Genomic DNA, 24,439 nt, shown 5'->3' with positions numbered 1-24,439 from the left:
CATGAATTTAACCTTTTTTTTATTTCGTTATTTAATTATTTCTTGATAGAAGTGAATCGCGTGACTAGTTTCATCCTGTTGCAGCTATATGAACCCGGAATTCTTTTCTGAGAGTCTTCTGCTTCGTGTTAGTATGGCGAAAGGTAAAATAGAAAAAGTTTCTTCTGCAGTGGGCGCTATTCTTACTGGAGATGTTGATCTTTACCTGACGTACAGTTGAATTTAACAATTGAATGGTAAGTCACTAACCCAATAATTTCTTAAAATCTTTATTCAGCTATTTATTTCCTTCCTAGTATTCCTATCTCATCGCAAAGCTAATTGAATATTCGATCAAGCGAAAAATTGGATTATTGAATTGTACTGAGAAGTATCAAGCTAATCTCCTACGAAGTGCAATGAACTCTTTCACTTAAAACGTAAAATAGTAATCATTGAACTGATATGTGTAGGTTGACTGGACACTTGAATCCCGTTAAAATATGTTATCCACCTCCTCAATTTTATAATGTAGATCACAGTTAAGAGAATTATTTGCAGCATCTTAAATCTCTGATCTCTTTATATCTCTCGCTGTACCATGTCAAATATTTCCATTGTGCATTCCTGTAATCTGCATGCGGCACACCTTTTTATTAACAGAATTCTACGTCAGATTTCCTTTTATTGTATTAATTAACTATAGAACGATGCATTCATGTAAATCAGAATAGATAGTTTTTTATTTGAATGAAAAGATGATAATAGTGCTCTTATAAACTACTACGCAATGTTTTTTTTTTTACAGAATGGTTGAAATGTTAAACATCTTCCTATCTATTTGAATATAATGTGAGATGAAGTCAACCTACGATCAGTGCTGAATCATACGATAAATATATAGCGGTATAATTTTACTTCTTTCTCTTCCTGACAAAGTCAACGATCATCATCGTATCAATATGCTAAGTCATACATATTGTTTCTACCTAAATGATAGTTCCAAAAAAAAAAAAAACATTGGTGAAAATGGGCGTTTTTTTTTATCAACGACAATACATGAAAGGTAACTAGTTAAAAATTTAATTAATAATTACAAAAAATCTTATTCACGAAAATCTAGTTAGTTTAATGAACTAGGAACTAGATGATGCCAAGTCCAAGAGCAGTGAAAACGCTAATTATACTTAGAGAAATCATTAATTATGTTGCTATTTAATATTTTTTTTATTATCCTTACTCATTCTAGCTTGCATTAAAGTGCAATCTTTGTATCTTTACTCCCTTTTAGTATTCTTATCTACTTAGTGTATAGTAACTATGAGAAATATTCTCATGAATTCACCTGAAGCTTGTATTCAAGATCACGAGTTTTAATGTGTTATCCACCGAGTAAATTGACGGATATATTGTCTTTCTTGAATGAATACATGCATATTTGAAACGTAATTCGTTCAATTTCTATCTCCATCCCGCATTTAGTCGCAAAACTTTTCCTCTCTACCTATACTACTCTTATTTCGCTTTTAATTTCTTCCGGAACTTGAGGAAGATACCAAGATATTCTCACAATTATATTTATTTTCTCAAACAATCAAATTATTTTAATTCTTTCGAGACTTATTTTTCGTTATTTATCATTATTCTATGATATTTTGAATAAAAAGAAAAATTATTTAGGAAAAAAATGTTAATTTTATAAATTATAATTTAAATACGTCATGATGCTTTGAAGTGTTGAAACTAACAATGAGCTATTGAAAAAAAATTGGAGGAACACATAACAATAGTTGGAAGGTCGGGCATGGAATTATTCAGGACAAACGTCATGACGAGCTGCACACGAGGACCGTTACTGTTTTATTTGCTCTGTATATGGAATTGATGTCATTTAAAAATGTGGAAATCACGAGGTTTTTTTTTTCGTTAAATTCTTCGTTCAATGTACATATTTTCTTTCTTGCAGATAATTATCAACTAGACTGCAACCTGTTGCAACAACATAATGATAAGGACAAGAGTTTGATCATAGAACATGGTAGTATTTGATTGTAAAGGAATCCAAAGAAAGAAGGGAAAGAGAGGAGGAGGCAAGTATAGAAAATATGGCCATGATATTTACCTGTACAGCCTCCATGTGAAAGTGTTCTTGGAGTGACTCTTGACTTTACATCAGAGGAACGCGATTTGTTATAGAGGTTTATGTATATAAAGTTATTTTATTACATACCAATTAAATTCCACTGCAAATTAGTTAATATAGTTGTACTTATATTGCGAAATTAACATGTGATGATGTTGAATTTATTATAAAAAATTTGCAGTGAATCAAAAAATAGTTTGACAATAACAAATTTGATATCAAAATGATATAGAATGTTGTGGTTTTGATGAAAATTATAAGAAAGAGAAAATAATGATTACGTTAATGGTTTTTTGTTAACAAATTACTTCAACTTATAGGTAAATTGCAATAAGAAAAAGGTGGACAAATAGTGGGGGATCATCAGAGAAGGCAGGACACCTTTCTCGTGGAGACTACTTGGTAGTATGGTAAGCGAAGAGTCTGTCGGTGACGTCACTGGCGCACTTATGAGTGCCGCTAGGCCTCTCACTTGGTCGACAGAGCTCGACTTGGATGGTTCTCGGGTGTACTGAAGTCCAAAAAGTCACTTTTTGATGACTTTTTGTTATCATCAAAGTATTAAAAAAAAAAATTTAATAAAACATTTTATTATCTATGGAAAGAATTGAAACTTATAAAAGTGTTTCTGTGAAAAGTGATCTTAAAAAAAAAAAAAAAGTGATTGTAAAAAAGTGATTTGCTAATTATATCCATAAATTGATTATTTATTATCTGGATAAATTTAATAGTGTGTTAAGTGAAATTCTGGATATTTCAAATGGAGTAGAAAGTATCAATGAGGTGAGTTTTTATATCATAATTATTTTAAATATTCAATTAATATTAGAAAAGTAGAAATTTCGAGGATATTTTTTTTTAATACTCGTTGAGAATATATATTAAACAATTACAATGACTTTTTTTGGGTGAAGGTTTAGTAGCTATTCAGAATTTTTGCCGTGTTCAAGGATTACGAATAGTAGACGATGAGATTACGAAAACATTATACAGTTTTGCAATATTGTTGGTGAGCTTTCGTTTTCTCTTAGATCCAAAGTATACACATAGTAGTAATCTACTTAAATATAGTGCTTGATTCTCATTTTTGAAGGCCTTTTCCCTACTTGATATACCGTTTTTCTAAAGAATATTTTCAAAATTCACACAATTAAAAAATATGTCTAATGTCATATACATATCATAAGAATGATGATATTTGGGTGTGAAATAAATAATACCCTACATGAAAGGCGGATATTTCATCACCTAAAAACAAAAAGACATTTAGGATTGTATACAAATGATTATGATACTGTATCATTTGTAAATTTTAATTTTACATTTTTCCATGAGAATAATAGTACGATAGATTTTGTTTACGGATGGTTGCTCGTCAGAGCTATTCTTCTGGAAAGTTTTGATCCTTTTATGATATTATTTCCTTGGAAGTGATCTTCCTTCTGACTGTTCTCCTTTTACTCTTCTTTTGCATGCGTATCCATGATCGCAAAAAAAAGGAATAAAAAAAACCTTAGACGATGAAGCTGCACACGATTGTAGCAGGAGAATTTACAGAGAGAACAGGTGGCCGCCTTTCTTCGGCCACGGAGCATTTATCCTGTGCGTTCCATTAAACATCTCTCTTAGAATCTAACGGTCCGGTTAAAATCTAATTTCTGCTTATCACGTATTTTACCCTTACAATAATTAACCTTCAACTATCAGAATACTTTATGCAAATATTCCAAATAATTGCAACCAAGTTTTGGAGCATTAAGGAGTGTAGTTAATGGTGGCAATAAATTTTGAATGAAGAAAATCTAGTTTAATGATAGAACAGTCTTGATAGTAATCTAGAAGAAAATTTTATTCTACTAAAAAATTACTGGTTTTGACAAATAGATTATTCATTAATTAATTGCAGTCATTTATTATATCACTTTAATTTAATTATTAGTTTAAAAAAATATTAATTTATTTAAAGTACTTTAATGAAAATAATATTTTTTTACAATCATCAAGATTATTTCTTTGGTACTAAAACCAAGTTTTTTGTTTAATTTTAATTATTCTCAGAAAAGACATCATTCTTGAGGATGATTTTTGTGCAACGAATATTTTCTATTAAGTTCTTTTTTTTAAAAAATATTTTACATTCTTTTTTACTTTTATTTATTTTTAAAATATAAAAATTATAAACTTTAAAAGAATGCAATACGCACGTTTTGTTGATAAAAAATACCTTAAGATATCATTTTAGCACATTCAGAATATGGTGATGAAGAAATTTTTTACCAGTGACTTATTTAGTCAGCTTGAAAACTGTAATCTTCTTTTTTACAATTTATTGGAACGGAATACACTAGTGGAGTTGATAGAGCGAAAAATATAATTTGTAACTTGTATAATACCAATGATTTTCATAATACCTCTATTATGATGCACAATTACACCCTGAAATTCGATACTTGAGGTTGGGATACCTCTGAATGATGTCAATGATCAATATAGCAAGGTTAAGTATTGAATAATATAATCAATTAATCACAAACTTGTCTGTACAACGAGCCATAAATAATCAGAAAGACATTGATTAATTAGTAATTAACGATATCTTCTCAGATGGAATAAAAATTAATTAATATTTATAAATAAATTATCAGCCATTTATAAATGATGATTCTTGGGATACAGGAATATGTTAGAAACAAAAAATCAATTTTTATGATTTCACTGTGAATAATATTCAGTGAAGAGACCTTAGAATAAAGGTACAACTTTGCTCAGTACATGTCTTCTTGTTGACCACATTGATGATGATGAAAAGAAGAGCAGGAAGTAACTGTGGTGATATGACAGAAATAAAGAAATGAATGTGGCTAAGAAGGTCTTGATAAGCTTTTGCCATGACTTGCAACTGAGTTTCACACTGTTCTTTATGTCATTATATATCTTTTTGTATGTTCGATCTCATCTTTTGATTTTTTTTTTTTGTTAACTGAACTAACCTATCATATGTCTTGTGGCTTTTTTTTTTCATGTCAATGGAGCTCATACAGCAATTTAAAAGTTACAAAAGAGAAATGTGATGGCAAAAAAATGATTATTGAATATATTTATATATATACACTCAGTTGGAAAAATATTCTTCGATCACTGAGTGAATTAATGACTTTAATGAAAGATTCGTTTTGTGGTTTTGATAAAACTAAAGAGTAAGATGGTTTATTCGCGTAAAACTACTTTCGCTTGGTAGGAATCACGCAATGCAATTGGACGATTTCGCTGCTTGGATGCCTCCAAATTTTCATTTTACTCTACTTATGCTGGAATTTTATAATTTTAGCTTGAAACAGCACACGTAGAATTTAGCTTTTCATTCAGCAATCATTGAATTACTTACATTAGCATCATCTGGAAATAAAATATAATTATTATCAATAATACTTGAGCACATATTTAACTTAAATATTGAAAGTAATATAATTACCAGCAGCTTTTAATTTTGAAAAATTATTTTCTCTTATTTTGAAAGAAATGAATGTTGTTGTTGGTGAGTTTTAGCAGTGATCTATTGGATGATTCAATCAACATTGAAGACTTAATGTATGAAAAAAGAGATAAAAAAAGCTCAACAATTTAATGGAAGATCAGAGAACAGAGTATCCAAAGAATAAAACCATTTTTTACTCGGTAGTTTATACCAGCATTGAAGGCCAAGCGCAAAAGTTATTGTTTCTTTGGAAAAGTCAGGTACATGGGAATATGCAGACAATCGTGAAAGCATTGGAGATACTATGTACACACAAAACAAACGATTGTTAGATAGAAAGTAAATGGAGTTTTATACATACTGCTCCTCACTTTTTTTTCCCTTTCGTCTCAATTTGATATTCAAAGTTATTTAAAGCTACTGTTACTATAATGAGCCTTATTATGCTAGATAAAAAAAATAGAAACATGTAAATCCAACAGAATATATAAAAGTAACATATTTTACAAATGAAAGAACATCAAGAAGATGTAGAAAAAAAGAGGTTATTTTTTTTGATTGTTTTATTTTTCTTCTTCACATGTCTTCATCTCTTTGTTCTGGGTTGTTGCATGGTCATTGTATTTTGCAACTAGTTTCTCGCGACATCACGCGAAAACCAGTTCTTCCAAGATGGAGAACACATTTCAGCACGCATTAAATTTTTAAACCACCATCCAGTCCTTTCTATCTAGTGACCCTGTCATTATCGATTGAAGTAAAATTATAATGATGGCCAATTGTCTTCTTCCAAGAAATGATCACAAATATGTTCAAACTATCTATTCTTTTAAGGATGGAACATAAATAATAGGTGTATTGGATTTATTTTATCTGTGACTGATTTATTGGTAACTGGAGGAAGAGGATTTTTTCAAAAATAGAATCATTAAAATATATATCATTTCTATGATAAGAAATAGATATAAGACAAGAGTACAAAAGGAATGAAATATCCTCGAGTAGTGCTGCAGGAAGTGAGAAACGATTCTACGAAGCGAGTAAAACATCGTTCACGAAGATGAGAAAACTATAGAAGAGAATAAAATGCAGTCAAGATGCTACATAATAGCAAAACAACTTTGAGAAAGAGGTTGTTTTCATGTACAGAAGACATGTTACAGAAATTCTTTAACTTGGATCAATTTTTTTTCCAAGACATTTTTTGAAAAACATACTTCAATATGATAAGAATAAAGTGTGCTGTAAAAAAGGGAAATGAATTTACGCAAGCTGGAACCTAGTAACCTTTTGTGCTCAAATACATTCCATCACTAGCCTCTACATTCAGGCTTCATTTATATCTGAAACTTGGTAAAAGGATAATAGATAATAGGTGTACTCTACAGCTCGAGTTCATATAATAGTAAGGTCACTTGTTCGAAGGTTTCAACAAGTCACGAGTACACGCGTCTTTTTTATTGCCCACTGTATCACCTTTCTTGAATCTTTCACCACACTATCTTCACTAAAAAACACTCTTCAACATCACTGATTTATTCTTAAGCACCAACTTTAATACCACTGAAGTATGCTATTAAATTTTGCTAATGATTTTTTTAATTAAAAAGCAAATTAATTTTTTAATGACGAGGTAAGATGATCAATGAATAGAGTTGATTATAAACAACCAGGTTAAACAGAATAATTACCTGCAAAAATAAATGAGTTTAAATTAGAAATGGAAATTTTTTTGTTCAAAAATAAGTCAGATTGGATTGAAAAAGTCTTACCTGATTTTCAAGCGATATAACATTGTAGTGAAAATTGCCGAAAGGTGTAATCATTTTTTTTCTTGTTAATTAGCATCAAAGAAGGTATTGAAGAGCAGCATCGATGAATGGCCCCAATTGGTCAGAGCATTCGGACATTTGCTCTCCTATTGACACACTTAACGCCATGGCGTAACACAACCAGCGATTCTCAACTACATTGACCGCTTTTTTCGTTGGTAATCTGGAATTCCAAGATATTCAACAGGCGTAGCCACCAGTTGAGACTCTCAATCGGTTAACGGTTATGCGTCTCTCTTTCTTCTTCTTCTTTGCGTTGGATCGCAAGAACTGAGCAATCATGACTCTCTCGATTTCAATTCGTAAATGGAACATTCATCGTCACCTTTTATTTAGATTTGAAAGGTTGTTTTTAAAAATTATTTTCACATTGATAAGTCCAACATGTTGGATTTGCAATGAATTAAAAGATCGGTAAATAGCACCAACAATAAGAGAAGGAAATGAAGATATTGTTATCATTGGAATACTTTCTAATAATTAGAAGGTGATAAGAAAAAAGAGATCGGTACTGTTAAAAATATGTATTGACCCAATATGACCCCGATGGTGAGCAATAGCGCGTAAACAGAGCGACGACCGGTCTCGAACAAAAACTTGAAAAAATTTCCGTCGACCGGTTCGAATTCTTGCTACTACATATGTAGCCGCCGACCTTTGCAGTTTTTCTATCTTTGTCATTTAATCTCTTATGACCACCAAGTAAATACTTGAACAAGTTACTAGATTCGACAGTCTACTGCAACACGATCAATCCGATCTACGGGATTACCTTCAACCGTTACGACAAGTTTATCTATTTTGTACATATTAATGTAACTAGATAACTAGAAATATTACATATACTCCACTAGTAGACTCTTATAAATTTAAGACCTGGGCTCTACTTAACCTCAAATCACCTCAAATGTTTCTCGTCAAACTGTGCCATTCTTATTGGTTATTTTCATCTAAAAAATATTTATAAATATTCATAAAAGTGGCATGCACATTAAAAAACCAAGATTAATGGTGTAAGTGCATTAATAATTGTATAATAAATCATTTTTTTGTGAATTTTGAGGTGTCATGGCGGGCCTAACATCAAATTAACTCCAAAAGAATGTTGCTGATATTTGATATCTTAATTTTTATTAGCTTTTTTAAGTTTATTTTTATCAATAAAAAAATAAATCGAAGAAAAATGTGGACAGTGTTGGAGATTTTTGGAGAGGAAATTTAAAAGTAAACAATACAAGATTGGTTAAAATTTATATGAAAAACTTTTACCTCGATATCATAATCACACATTGGTAAACATACATGCAAGATAAATCCACACAATGTCGCATATTTGCGTGTAGTAACATACATAAAAAGTATGCCTTGTTTGCGCGTAAACACGCTTTCCATCAGCGTGTTTCAGTAAACGCACTTAATTGGTCTGGCCAACTTTTCATCGGCTTATTTAATTACATTAGATGCTGGTTACTGGTGGAATAAAATCCAAGAATTACGATTGATTTTCGAAAATAAATCTTTATTAATATAGATGTCAATACCTTTGAATAATTGTTAATAATCATAAATATATCTAATTCTATGCACTAGATATGATAAGTGACGATATTTATGACCAATATTAGACCAATCGTAAACGGAGCGTGAATAAGCGCTGATTTGATACTTTCTTTGTAAGTTCTATTATAAGCATCATGTTTCTCGAAAGAGCAAATGAATGGTAATCATTTATTGTACTCTGCATTTTTATTTATATTCATTATTTTTTGTTTTGCTGATGTAGGGTATGCTTAGCCATGTTTATAATTTACGATGTCTATTATTTTTTCGTGAAAATTTATATTCGCTCGCTATGGAATATTGAACATGACGGTGAGATTTTGATATATAGGTGTTCTTATTTCTGATATGTATAGAGAATTATTATTTTCGTTGACTTTCACTTGAGGTAATACTTGAATGTTGGCTTTAACAATATGTCAGGATTTTACGTACTGAACTTTCTTACATCTTGATTAAGTTTATGAAAGATATATGACAGCTTTATTCACAAAGTGATAATGTTTTTATTGTTGGAAATAATAGAGGTAAAATTAGGCAGTTGAAGAGTTTATTTACATATAATTTTTCAGCTTTTTATTGTTAATAATTAACAGATGATTTACGTTAGTGATTAATGTTCCTGGGAATTATTACAAGTTAAGTAGTGTGATGCAGTGAATTTCATTTTGAATATTTAGATCAATTTTTCATTGAAATAAATGTTGAAGTTTAATAAATGTAAAGGTGGCTTTTGTAGGAATCAATTTATTTATAAATATAATCAGTGGATAATCGAATCATAGAGGCATATAATTTAAATCTAGAAAAATAATGATTGATCATATATATGTGCTGATTAAATTTATTTGCATAGTCACTATACTTAATCTTATTCAATCAAAATATCGTAGGTGCTGGAGTATTACTTCAAGTAACGTGTGATTGATTTAGATTTTTCAACTGATGTGCGTAATAGAGATCATATAACTCTTTTAGATTTCTCTCTAAGAAGCTTTTGCTGTTTTCGAAAAAAAAAATCGTTATGAATTTTTAACAAAATGGAAGAAGACTTTAAGAAATCATTTTTATTAATAATAAATTTTAATTAATCATTTATTTTAACATTCAACTTAATAGGTTTATTTTAGCTGTATAATATTGACAAGCAAATACATCTTTTTGTTATATTACACCTTTTATTTATTTATTTATAAATTAAAAATTAATTATTTATTATTAAATTATTTATTCAATTATTAATTAATTAATTGGTTGGATTATTTACTATTAAATTTAATAAAATATTTTATTGCGAATATTAAAATTTTTTTGAGTTAATTAAATTAATATTTAGATTTAAAAAGATGTTTCCAAACTTTCTGACACTAGTGAATGTGTGTTTTAATTATGATAAATATGTATTGTTTTTAATTATTTTAAACGATTATTATTTTTTTTTTAATTATGTTGCCAAAATTTAAGTCTAAATGGTAGGATGATTTGTGTTATAAAAGCTTAAAGAGCACCAGATTTATTCAAGAAAAAAAACCTTGAAAAAAAAAATGAGTTTAAAGGAAAAGAAGGGTATGATGAAAATTGTCACCTGTTTAATGTCCTATGAATTTTCATACTAAACTGTCATGAATATTATCTTGGGAACTTGGTACAACTTCCGTTAGCGTAAAGTCAGTAAAGATACGGTGTAGTTATATCAAAGAAATTCCTGTAGCATGGGAACCAGTCCGATTTCCGTTACGCGACCGGACGAAGAAAAGATATTCACTAAGTTTGTTGAGTATCAGACTCTTTCTCTTCAACTTTTATGAAGGATTCTTCCATGTCGTGATACTTAGCGATTACGTAAAAGAGAACGAAATAAATCATAGATGTCAGTGTCCTGTAGATAGTATTAATTATATGATCTACGCCAAGCAAGGATATCTATTCGTACGACATTACGTAAGACAACGAGGCGAGAAAGAGTTGGTTCAGAACTTGAAGAGTAAGAGACCTCGTCGTGATACTTACATGTTATGAAATTAAATTCAATAGGTGACAGATGTTACTTATTCTTATTTTATGAAGATCGTACTTTTTATTTTAAAGTCTATTGCAATGCTAATTTTACGACACACCTACATACCATAAAATGCCAAAACGTTACATTTTTTATTTGCGTGACTAATGCTCATGTAAGTCATTGAAATATTTTATTATACAAGTCGAATATTTTTTTTTTTTTTGGTCTTTCTGTTGGAAATATTGATGACTATTTCTGCGTAGCAATACGCACTGTGACCAAAAAAGGAACTACTTTTATAAATGTTGATGATCCTTGCACTTATTTACTCGCATCTTTTTAGTATAAATAAATAAATTTAACAAATTTAATAGCAAATAAATTTTATTTATATATTTTCAAATATATTTGCCCAATTATTGATTCGTTATTCCATTATTTCAACACTTTCTCAAAAAAACTCTTTAAAAAAAAAAAAACTGACTCATTTTAAATTCATTTCAGCAGACAAACAAAAAATATTCAAGAGTTTATAATAAATAAAATTTTTTTAACAATTAACTAACAACTCTATTAATTTTTTACCCAATAAAATCGTGGGTAAATTCCACGCAATTATTCATTAGTATTAGCTGCATAAAAAAAAATGTGAAATACAAATTATTTATTTTTATCTGAATAATTATTTTGTAAATAAATTTTATAGAATATTAAGTTTTTTTTTTTTTTTTTAAAGGATTTGTTGCACAAAAGATCTTGAGAAACAAAAAAGTGTAAAAAAATTTTAATTGAATTTCATCAATTATCTTTCATCACGTAATTACAAGAAAGCTGTGAAAAAAATTTATTAGAAAAGTATAAGATTGATAAAAGGATATGATAGTGTTTTTCGTAAGGCTTTAAAGCGGATTCACATCCTAAATCACATGGATATCAGAATTCAAGGATCTATTCTTCATTACATAACTTTCACGCGTGCAAAATCCATATTCCTTGCATACGTTCGTCGCGCTAGGGCGCCGGCATTGATTATTATGAAATTTCATTTGAATTGATCGTGTCGACAATCTAATACTTATACGTTGTTTCATAACATATATTCTAAGACAAAGTTGTTATGTGTATTTATTGAATGACATTTCATATATTTACAATCACCCAATCCATCAATACATACACATTGAAGTAATTACAGAAGTTATGTTACAATATTTTTATCATTGTTTCTAATGTTATCCAACATCATTCATCACGTGGTTTGGTAGATTCATCATCAGGTGTACTAATCACAAAAGAAAGTTTTTCTCAAATACACGCTTCATATTTTATTTCAACATTTTTCCATACTGTCATCATGAACTGATAGCTATGTACATTTTAAGTGTAAAAAGAAAATATTTGAAAGTATGAATATTTGTATATACAGACCGATAAAACTGATCTGCTTTCAAGAGAGTCAATAATCCATTAATGCGTCGTCACATTCCTTGTGTCGTGAGAGGCACCAATTTACATTATATTTACATCTGATTAATTCGAATTTGCTCTACATGAAACGCATGATTGGTCCATTTTGTTGATCGTTTTATCTATTTTTTTTATCACAAGCTTTTGCCTAGACTCTTATATACACAACATTTGCAATAATTTTGTTCTACACTGAAAAAACATTTTGTTACATGGAGAAATGTTTGATTTAATCGATAAAAATGCAGAATATTCGCAATTAAATATTTGATTTGATTAAATGATATTAAGCTTGGAAATAGTCGATTGTTAACCGAGGGAGAAAAGTATAATATTCTGACCTAGGTGTAAAATTGCCTACCTATAATTTGTCTATAATTAAATTTTTTTTAATCTGTTTTGACGTCGAAAAAGTGAAGTTATCTCACTCATAGTGCAAGACAAAATTTGTCTGCGCATGCGCAAACGAATTGCGTCTTTTAACGCGGGATAGAATGCGTCGCTTTGCAACCTTAGGGAGCAAACTTTAACTTTGAGCAGAGGTATAAAAAAAATCTTTCTTCACAGTTAATTATTTTCTCAGTGTTGAGATACAGGAATAAATAAGAAAGGAACTTGTTGTTATAAATTATAAGATTTTTCATTTTCATTTGTAGATTATTAATAACTAATTATAATGAAGTAATTAATCTTGAGAATAATAATTGTAATAATTTATCATAAGCTTTTTCATTAATCTCATCTTGGTGATATCGTCAATTGATACGGTCGATTGATTTCACTGGAAGGCAACTTGGGCCGGACTTGTTCGCTCCCGATTTCAAAGAATTTTCACCTTGCGATACTCTTTTCTCGCTATATACATACAACAACTCGCGGTTAACTTTCGCCCAGTTGCAAGATGCACGGGAGTACTTGTTAATAGGTTATCGAGTGTTGTATCTGCGTTCAATTGAACTACAGTCACTCCTTTCAGTTACTCCCACAAATTCAGGTGAAAACTATTTAATGATTGCAAAAGGAAACTACCAGCTGGCATGAGATATCAATGGTTATTTTTAGGATCAAACATCACAACACTTATTTTATAATTAATGTTACCATTGGATTACTTTCAATAAAATATTTATTAAATAATTCAACAGCTCTAGATAAAGATAAATCAGGATGAAAAAGTTGGAAAGAAATATTTCCTTATTTTGAATGAATTATTATTAGAAAGGGAGTTTTGAATGATTGCATTCAAAGCTATACTTTAGAAATAGTTTAATGAAATGGATATTTATATATTTAATGAAATATAATTATTCAAATGTGTTTTAATTTTTTTTATTCTGATGTATTTTTTTCTTTAATCATTTTCATTTCTTAACTTTCTGTTCAACTTAATACTATATTTAATCATCAAACCTTTTAATACTGTGATTAAAATTTTTTTTCACACTTCCATAGCTTATTTACATTTTATTAAAAAATTTATCTTTTCTTTAATTCAACAAATTTCTTTTTTAAAATCTCAAGAAAAAAATTAACACATATTATTTATCACTTCCAACTATTTTTTTTTTCAACTTCAATAAATTTTCCATTTCTGATCTTATTATTAATCATACAAAAAGTTTGATTAAAAACCAAAGAAAAAAAAAGCTGGTATTTACTTACTCTCTCCAGCAAGAATGTGAATACACTAGAGTATCAAAACTTTTCTAAATTCAAGAATGAAATTCTTTGAGTCTCCAATTCGAGATGAAGTGAAGAATCTCATAGACAAGTCTAGTCCATTAGTTAAAGGTGATGACGATGAGTAGAAGAAAGGAGAACGCTTAGCATATAAAGGTAGTATACACACTGACCTAGGATTGAAGAGAGTGACCGGTTGGGCCCAATACTGGTTGGACCCAAGATCTTTAATAGTAAGTGGGTCACTCCCCGCTGAGTTAGCTTGATTCTTTTGCGTTTTAATTTTATTCCTGCATTTTAATTACAACTTATTCATCCACTTTTTTTGCCTCAACATGGTATTCGTCAAAATAATTACATACACAATCAGCTCTATCATCTAGACTTACAGCAACATGATTACGTCATCAACTGAATGTACATTAATTATTTTTTTTTCAATGAAGGATATTTTATTTTATTAAACTCACCAATGAAATAAACTAATATCTTATCAGTTACCATGTTAATTAATGGAATTTCCTTTGGTAAAGAAGATCAAACTTGTGTCATAAATTTTCAACTTTTACCACATTTTATCAAGTCATTCTTGACACCCCAGTCTCAGTGGGTAACCGTTGTTCAGAAAAACCGTTACCAAGTCGTTTAACTGGCTACCACACTCTGAGTACATATTGAGATCGATCGTTGGTGACCTTGTCGTATCCTGTCATGATGTCTACCCATCATTTTTTATATATTTTTACCAAGACCTTCCCATTCAGGATCATAACAATCTTAACCCCATTCTATTTTACGAGGTCAGTTCTTCTTCCACCTGATTTTAATCAAGAATTTTTCATGGCTATAAATAATAGTAATTCATGAATATTATTACTGACTTGGTTGTGTTGTTGATAAATTTATGAGGTAAAATTCTGATTTGTGATGATAATAATTTCTTCATTAAATTCATGTATCCATAATTTATATGTCTGTGTATCAATATATACAACCTCTTATTTTCTCATTCAGTGTGTCGATGAACTGTTGGTTGAAATACAACCAGAGTTACTAAGAGCCTAAGGGAAAAATTCAAACATCAAGTTTCTGAGTATAACAATGTATTTAAGTAACTGTATTCTGTGTACATCTTGACTCATTCGTTATATTGATCATTTGAATTTTTATAGCTTTACTTTTTTTTTAATACTTAGATTTGTATGAACAGCACTAAGAGATTATATAATTCTAATTATTCGATAGATTTCTTTTGACTTTCTACTTATAAATATGAAAAGTTCATTGTTAGCATGATTGTCATTGCAAGTAACATTTTGAATTATGTATTTGACATTTATAGGTATCTATTATCTGTTTCACTTATAATTATGAATATTTTTCTTGTTGATTCGTATTGTCGTTTTATTTAATAGTAGTTTTATCAAATGCTGGTATGAGTTGGAAAAAAAAATCAGAAATCAACAGTCATAGATTTAAATAAGTTTTTTTTTTTCCATCAATGTTGGATAAAATTTTCAGTTATTTATGCTTGGATTAAATAACTGTGAGTGGTTTATTGTTATATAAAATAATAGGAATTCTTTGTTCATATTAGGTATTATTGAAGAATTTTTTAATAAGACTTTATGACAAATATAATACACGAATAATCATTTAAAAGAATGATTTGAAAAATCTTAATTGATAAGAATTATAATGGCATTTCAATGAACCAAAGGTCTTGTAAGTTACTTTGTTTTATCTTTTAAGGACAAACTGTAAAAATATTTATTTAAAAATATTCCAATATTGAAATTCTAATTCTTCATTGACAGTTATATATTCTTCTATAATAAGAGAAATTTTTTATTCCTTTAGTTGATCAGAGAGGTGTTCTAACCAAGTTATATTAAAGTAGATAGTTTTATAAAAAGAAATAATTTTTATTTAGACAATACCATTGTTAAAAACAGTTCCATGAATGAATAGCAAAACCAACTATTTATCAAACCTTTCTAAGTATTTTGTGAGTACCTAAAAGTTGATATCTACCCTATGTTAATTATTCCATGGGGAATTGTGTTAAGATTCTATCTTGGTTCTAAGTAAAACACCAAGAAGAAGTTGTCCCACTACCACATAAATTTCTTATTACAACCAGTGTCTTCTAGCACTAGAATTTCTTCTAATTCTTTACCAAAGTTAAAAGCTCTGAGAAAAGCTCATTGGAATAATCTGTTTTTCAATGATTAAAAATTTTTAGCAATCAAATTAAACTTGGATCTCACTTCTGGATAATTACCAGTTATTTAAATAGTGATTCCATCTAAACATACCAACAATTATGTTCTAATTAATCCTAGATTCTTTTATAGACAAATTAAATCTTGGAAGAAGGATCCAACTGAAGAAGTAAAATATTCTGATGATTCAGAAGAATCCTGAGGTTGTTACATTTTGTCATCAGCTTTTATCTCTTGTTTGTATTTCTCCATCTCCATCAATTACTTTTAGTTCAAATGGATTTAAAAACCATCCTGACATTAAGTATGTAAAATACTAGATCACTTCTTGATGTATTAGCAATTAAGATTCTATTCGAAATCATGGTGATTTAATGTTCCAGTTGATCCTACGATCTTACAATAATTTATTACATCAGAACGTCGACCTCCTAGCAATCACACACTGATCTTGCGTACACATGCACTGTATACATCCATGGTAAACTCGTTTCCGTTTGTGATGGGGTTAATAATCTTCAAGACGAACAAACTTTATGCGAGTAGAATAGCATAGCAGACGTAACCACATGGATGAGAGGCAGAACACACGAACTAAGAGAACTTCATAGCTAGGTTTTGCGAGCCTCATGTAAAACCCGTTCTTAGTAAAAATGGTCGTGGCTTATGCTCACAACTATGCTATCTTACAAATTAACTCCAGCTATTTCTTATCTAACCATCTATCGTCATTTACATGTCATAGGCTTATAATTGTATTTTTCATATTTTTAACCTGCTACTGGATTATAAAACAGTGCTATTTAAATAATATATTACATAACATGATCTTCGATAGCACCTTTTTTTCTCATCGTAGCTTCAATAAATTTCAACATGATCATTTTAATATTAAATGAGATCTTGAATTTTATTTGAAGAAGAATAAAATCGATTTATTTGTAAGAAATAAAAATGTTATCAAATCAACAAACTAATTTATTAAACTGATAATACAGGCTTTTATGATTATTATCCTGATTTTATGCAAAAACTATGAGTTATACAAAAAAATGTCTAGAAACCTTTTTTTTAGAAAATTTAATTCTCTAAAACTTTTATTTGAAACTTTTTTTCATATTCTGAACTGTTGAAGAAATATGAGGGATAAAGTCATTTTTCCATCTTTTTGCAATTTTTTTGCAAACATTTCCATTGGTTCAGAGGCCTGAATTATTGAACTATTATTATGGAAGCACTTACCCAAATTTCAGTGTTGGTTTCAGCTACTTATCTCAAAATGGTAAAGCTCTTTTGATTGGACTACTAAGCTGGGACTGATTAAAGCTCATATAGGTCCAACTTGTCACTTCTTCTTATTTATTCCGGTCTCAATGACCCTTCTAGTTTCACCTATTTATAGTAGTTATTGTAATTATATCATTGCAACTGATTTAAAAAAAAAATTAAATCTCCAATGGTTGGATTTATTTGAAACTAGGATGAATGTTTTTGATCACCCATCAATTTCAAGGTTCAACTGATCGAAAATGCTAAGAGCAGATCGAGCAAAATATCCGGCAAGTAATTATTCTAAAGTTGGACAGCTCATAATCGATGACTTGCACGTATGAGCACGCGAGTCATGTTAAAGAGACTTATTATCAGTTGATGTAAAACACGTTCCGTTCATGTATCCGGTGATTTTTGGTTTTCTCTGAATAAACCTTCTCTAGGATGAACATAGTAATAATTCTGATGTGTTAGATGGTATCAAAATGTAAATCAACTGAATTTTATGGTCAAAAAGGTGCGTTTGACATTATTACAACTTTCTACGACTGGCGCCCAAAAGGTCCAGACCAATCGAGTATTTTATATTTTAAAATCAAGATGATGTTGTAATGATATTTTCAGTGGATACTTGATCTTTTTATCCATCTCTGGTCTTACTGTTTAAAGACACTGTTGACTGAATAAAAATTGCGTCATGAGTCCATTGTAGTGACGCAACTTGATCACCGGATTTTTGCGCAAACAATCAACTTTCTTGTTTTTAGATAAGATCTGATTTTTAAATCTTTATTCTCCGTTGCATCTTATCCTATACTTATGATGCATTAATTTTTTTTATTTGAAATTAGATTCTCGTTTGATGCGTTTTCACACACTTAATCTACAGAGGAAAATTATTTTTTAATCTGATAAAATTCTTAATAAACTTTTATTGCTTTTAAATCTGATGAAAATCTGTTCTCAATTATTCTAAAATATAATTAAACATGATAATTGAAAGTAATTCACCAAGATATTATTATCATATTAAAAATTTACTTTGATGTTATTCATTAAATTGTTTAATTATATTTTGTTAAATTATTTAAATAAAGAAAGACGGTTTATTAAAGTAATTGAATTGATTAATTTCAGAAACGGCGATGATGATGATTGGTCACGTGTCAGCTTTATGTATGCAATATGCAAATGAGTATCTTGAATCGAATGATAGAAGAATAATTACAACCACAAAAACCACAAGAGCATACGGGAATGACCATGACAAGTGTGGCTGTTGGGCCGGCTAGCCTCGGACCGCCCTCCGCAATGCTCGGATCTAAGAGATATCTTCAACAGGGTACGACCTCTAATTCTGCATCTCCAACACCCACAAAGGTAATATTTCTTTATCCTACATTCAAGTTTGCACGTAACTATCAACTGGTATCACAGCTTTATTAAAATATTCCTACAAAATTTATTTCAAAAAATATAGGTATTTTTTAAATTAATAGATTTTCCAAACTCTCGTTGTTTGAAGAACTGGAATATTTATCATCCAAGGCATGGTGTAGATAGGGTTGGCATCCATTGAGATGGCAACCTTAAGTGTACATGACAATTCTCGTTACTTCTTCTTACTCTAAATAAATAATAAAATAATAATTAATAGTTAGATTACTATTTCAAGTGATTCGTATTATTTTCAAGTAGTCCCAAATATTATCAACAAGTCATCTTTAAAATAATACCATGATTAATTTGATGAAGATTTTAAATGAAAAGCTCAATGGAATCACGAAATATCTGATTACTTATCAGTATAATTTCTTGTGAAAGCGGAGCTCGTTATGGTGCATGATTGTTTTAAACAATTAATTGGCAAGTTGAAGTTGTATTGCACAATTAAATGAACACACGATCTATCGTTGAAATTAAGAATAGATTTTTTTGTTAAAATCACATTTATCTTGTAACTTTTCATTAAATTCGTCGGGAAAAAATTAATCTACCAATGTGGTAATATTTTTTTAATGGAAGGCGTTTCATTGATGTTGACATGTTGAGGATGTTACTTTATTATAAATGGACAATGGTTTGTTATAAGTAGACAACACTGATGTCGAAAATGAAAGTAGATTACATAGACAGGAATATAGTCTCAGGTATAAAAGTCAAGTCTAATATATAAATGTACATATGTCATTATATTTATATCTTGTTAAGTTTCTTTGTTCTTATTTGTGTAACATGTGACATTCAAGATTCCCTCGGTCTTCATGTATATCTATATTCATCACAATAACAAATAAAACAAGTTTCTTGAAATTAAAACGTTCTTTGGAGGACTTACACAGAATAACAAGAGTCTCGGTTACTTGATTGTTGACTTTCTATAGTTGATGTCCAAGTTTTCCAAGTGTAAAATTCACGCCTTGGTGTTTTATAATATTTCTACAAAAGAAATATATAAGAGAAGGACAAATAAGATGTTTTAATTAAAATTAATATTACTTTAATATCAAATAATAACACTGACTAATGTTACATCAGCAAAGATACTTAATCCTAGAGTCCTGATCCAAAAATTTTGTTCTTGAAAAATTTTTAATCTTTTAAAATGAAATTTATTTAATATGCTGTTTATTAAAGTTAATTAATTAGCATTAATTGGTTTTTAATAAGATATTTTTGACAAAGAAAGTTACATCGTTTTAAAACAAAATAACAAGTATAAGTATACAATGTTTTCAGTTGTATTGTGAGTAATTATCATGACCCTTGGATATTATACAAGGACTCTTTACAATGAATGAACGACGTGCGTGGAACAAGCGTCATTATTTTACGTTATATAAAGATAATTTAATTGAATTTTATATAGTTGTTGAAAGTAATGAGACTTGAATAAAGCAGAATTGTTAATTAATTTTAAATATTTTTACAAGATGTACTTCTTTTTTATTTCCTCAATTGTACATGAGGAATTATTTTGAAGAAAATAATTTTTTTTTCATTTAAATTATACATTATTAAAATAAAAAATACTTTTGTTCAAGTGAAATAGTAGTTATAGCTGTAAAAATAAACGTGTATTTTTCAAAAACAACATACTAATCTTATCTCAACTCATATATTTAATTAAGAAAATGGAATATCAGGAGAGGATACAGGACATAACGGTGCTCTAAAAGGGTCTTTTTAAGTTTCCAATAATTTTTCTATTTCAAAAAAATCTTTTTCAAGCATTAATTAAACAGGAAAATGTTTATTTATTTATCAATTTTATTTTTATTAATTGAGAACTTATCAATTGACCGTTATAAAATAAGACACTAAACAGTAGTAAATTAATGATTTAATGAGATGTTAAATATTTTAAAAATTAACTCAACATAAAATTGTAATGATTTCCTTCTTTTTTTTTGTTGTAAATAAATTTTTATCGATTATTTTATATTTTCCATTAGATAACTTATTTCATCATAAGTAACTTTTAACTATTAATAAATTCTTCTTTTTCGTTGATTTCAATTTATCCATGACGTTAATGCAATATTTAATGATAAAAAAGATAAGGTAGATGATGATGATGATGATGATTTCTTTTTTATTTTTACTTTGGTTATTAACTTTTTAGTAACTTCCGCGTGGTTTTCCTTCATTTAATGCTTGCAAATGACGCCCGCATAGCTGTTTCATCAGCTGTTATGCTTGGGCATTGCCCGGGAAATAAATACAGCCAACATGCTTATAAAGATGCTCGTAACATTCTAATACGTTCCACGTAATCAGTAAGCCCAGTGTACCGAGAGAACAATAATCAAGTAAAGTTCCTTTCTCAAGATGTATATTGACAACAGGTGTACTTGAAATGAATGTTTGAAACATTTAATTGAAAATTGGATATTATGTGTCGTATTTAATCGTGTGAAATGTACCCAAGGCATTAATTAGAAATGAAACCGAGTTCCACTTTCCCTATCAAAAATGATTGCTTCGATTTATTTTTGTACTCCATTCTGTATTCATTTGTAATAAACCAAAAAAAAAAACAAAGAAAAACCCTGGAGAAAGGAAATAATGATAATAAAAATGTTTTGAAAAATAATTTTTTGTACCTTTCGGAATTTAGTCGCTTTCTCTTGTCTTCGCCTTGATTACAACTACTTGAGAGCTGTAGTGCATTTCAAAAGGAAGTTGAGGAAGAGCATACTAACTGAAAACACGTGCGTATAACTTTCGCAGAGCTGTGAATTAACTGACAGTCTCACCTGCGTGTACCTTGGGACAATGGGCGGTCTTTCTGGACTTCCGGTTTCACGATTAACACGTAAAGGATCGTTGTACTCTAACGCACTCGTTCGATATCATTTATGAGGCTTTTGCTCAATTTTTTTTTGCATTCTTTTTATATATCCTATACAAAGCAAACAAACAAAAAATTTTTTTAATTAATTTTTTTCGTAAAGTTTAAATGATCGAATAATACTGAAAAATAAATTAAAATTATTATGAATAAAAATAATATAACAGATATAAAAATAAAGTCCTAAATAGAGGAAATCTCTATTTTTCTAATTTTTAAATACATAAAGTAAAAAAAAATTTTTACCGACAACGAGAATCGAACCCTAGACCTTCCAGTTACGGCTCCTACATCAGTTGAGCTATCTTATTAGTTTATATATTTCGTTTTAAATCAAACTTGTATTCGTCAAATGTCGCCTTAATTAAATTACTCACTATTTTAGTGTAACCCCACATAATTAATTTACTTTTAGACATGTCTCCTAATTAGAACTCTATCTGGAAAACATTTTTATAAAAATACAAAATGGCTACTCACTAGACTGCTGCATGGCCAGATGTTCTGTTGCATTGAAAATATTTTAATTATTCATCAGCCTTTAGTGCAAATTTTTACATAACTTTGATATTCAATTCCACATTGGTATAACATATTTTTTCTCTAATAACTTTTGTTCCAGTTAATTTTATTATAATTAAATAACGTTACGTGTTGCATGCATTTGTTTGTTATTTTTTTAATTAAAGATGCAAAGTGATTAAGAAAGAGGTACTTATCGCAATGAATGCTACGAAAAAAAAGTTTTATTTGTCACGCAGTATAATCCCAGCTTTATTTTTTTTTGCCTGGCATTCATTAATTTTTATGTTCAATTTATACAAATTATTCACATCAGCCTTTCCTTTTTAATTAACAAATTTGAGTAACAATTTTTTTTTTTAGGTAGAAAAATAACATTGTCATATTGGTAATTTAATCGGACACAACACAAATAATGCCCAATTAAAATTTTTTTTTTTTTTTTTTTGAGGTTATGTATGCGATTTCCTATAACCTAATTGAGACACCGGTCATGTCGCGTAGTATAGCTAAAAAGAAAGATTAAATCGACTAAAATAAAAAACAAATGATGAATTTTGATGAATAAAAATAAAATAATCGAATCACCAACGACCTTGTGGTCGACAATGAGTGAAAAAAACTTTTTAATCAATAATTACGGTAAAAGTCTACTGCTTTTTCTTTCTTTGTCCATCAAGATTAATAATTAACGTAATTAACTGTCCGAAAATGTCCCAAATTTTTTGAAACTTTGATTACGGTTGAGAAAGTAACATAATGATTATCTTCCTTTGTCAAATCTTGATATGTAATACATATTGATTAACCTAAATTGCGTGTGGAAAAGAAATTTTCTGAAAAGGAAAAAAAATTTCTAGCGATGCCACGTGTGGTTTAATATTTCCAGTGAGTTCGATGTCCGTTGGTAAATAATCACAACACCTGTCGACATATAATACAGGTGTAGAGCACGCCGTTATGTGACTACAGCCATAGAAATGGACACTGTGAATGTTCTCTGATGAATGTAGAAAAGTCATTAACGCATTTGAGATAGAAATAGAATGTCATTCTATCTACGTTAGATATTGTTAATTAAGATGATGTTGTTTATGAGATTAACGAACTCAAATCGACCTATTATATTACTCGAAATGAAATGCAATATAGTGAGAATAATAATTATTATTAATTTTTACTTTTCATTGAATTTAAGTACTTTTTTTATGGATGCAGTGTTAGCATGTATTATATTCATTATATTAAAATTGAATGCACATTCTTTGCTTTGATGCCTACTCTAGGATTAATATTATTAATTTTATCATCAACTTCTTTTATAACCCATTAAATTACTAATTGTTCCATTACATAATTTACAATAATTTTGATCATCAAAACCTTGTCAATAATTGCTTTTTAATTTAATCAATTAAAATGATGGCTTTGCTAAAAAGGTTGCTTGATGTTTTTTTTGGTTGCTGTTGCAATCAAAAATTGATAGTGTAAATTAACTTTTTTCATCAGCTGCAACTGAAGGCTAGAGTCCATGATGCAATTATTTAAATGAAAAACATCTATTAAATTTCATCAAGTTTTTAGGTTGATGAAATGATTTATTCAAGTCAAAAGACATACTTCAAAGTGTAATGAATTCTATGGCTGGACTCAATTCTCGTACAACTTCAAAGTTGCACATTGCTTGGACAATTTTTATCTCCAAGGAAAATACCAGCAATTGAGGATATTATAATTTATCTAGATAGTATATGTAAAAAGAAAAATGTCCTGTTATCGTTGACTATGTATCTTCTTTTTCTTCATCTCGACGTAGAACATGAGATAAAGTGTGTATAGAAGCGATACATTATTCTTGAAAGTTGGTAGACTGTTTCTCATAATGATGGACTATCGTATAAGAGGCTCTTTGGTCTCGCTAGTAATAC

At 29.1% G+C, this 24,439-nt stretch overlaps 1 protein-coding gene across 1 annotated transcript in view; it reads left to right on the top strand.

The window, feature by feature from the left end:
* The first annotated feature begins 1,003 nt into the window (after positions 1–1,003).
* The window catches only part of RhoGEF64C (Rho guanine nucleotide exchange factor at 64C), a 33,727-nt gene continuing 10,291 nt past the window's right edge, over positions 1,004–24,439 (top strand). The window contains exons 1-4 of the mRNA XM_035091724.1: positions 1,004–1,045; positions 1,946–2,177; positions 2,443–2,905; positions 18,773–19,015. Of these exons, the coding sequence (XP_034947615.1) occupies positions 18,893–19,015 (123 nt within the window). The 5' untranslated portion in view covers positions 1,004–1,045; positions 1,946–2,177; positions 2,443–2,905; positions 18,773–18,892. The remainder of the gene's footprint in view (positions 1,046–1,945; positions 2,178–2,442; positions 2,906–18,772; positions 19,016–24,439) is intronic.

This window comes from Chelonus insularis, unplaced genomic scaffold (genome assembly GCF_013357705.1).
Source record: "Chelonus insularis isolate UGA/USDA-ARS -01 unplaced genomic scaffold, ASM1335770v1 contig_88_pilon, whole genome shotgun sequence".
NCBI lineage: Eukaryota > Metazoa > Arthropoda > Insecta > Hymenoptera > Braconidae > Chelonus > Chelonus insularis.
The sequence above is the reverse complement of the archived record's forward strand: the minus strand, read 5'-3'. Positions and strand labels throughout refer to the sequence as shown.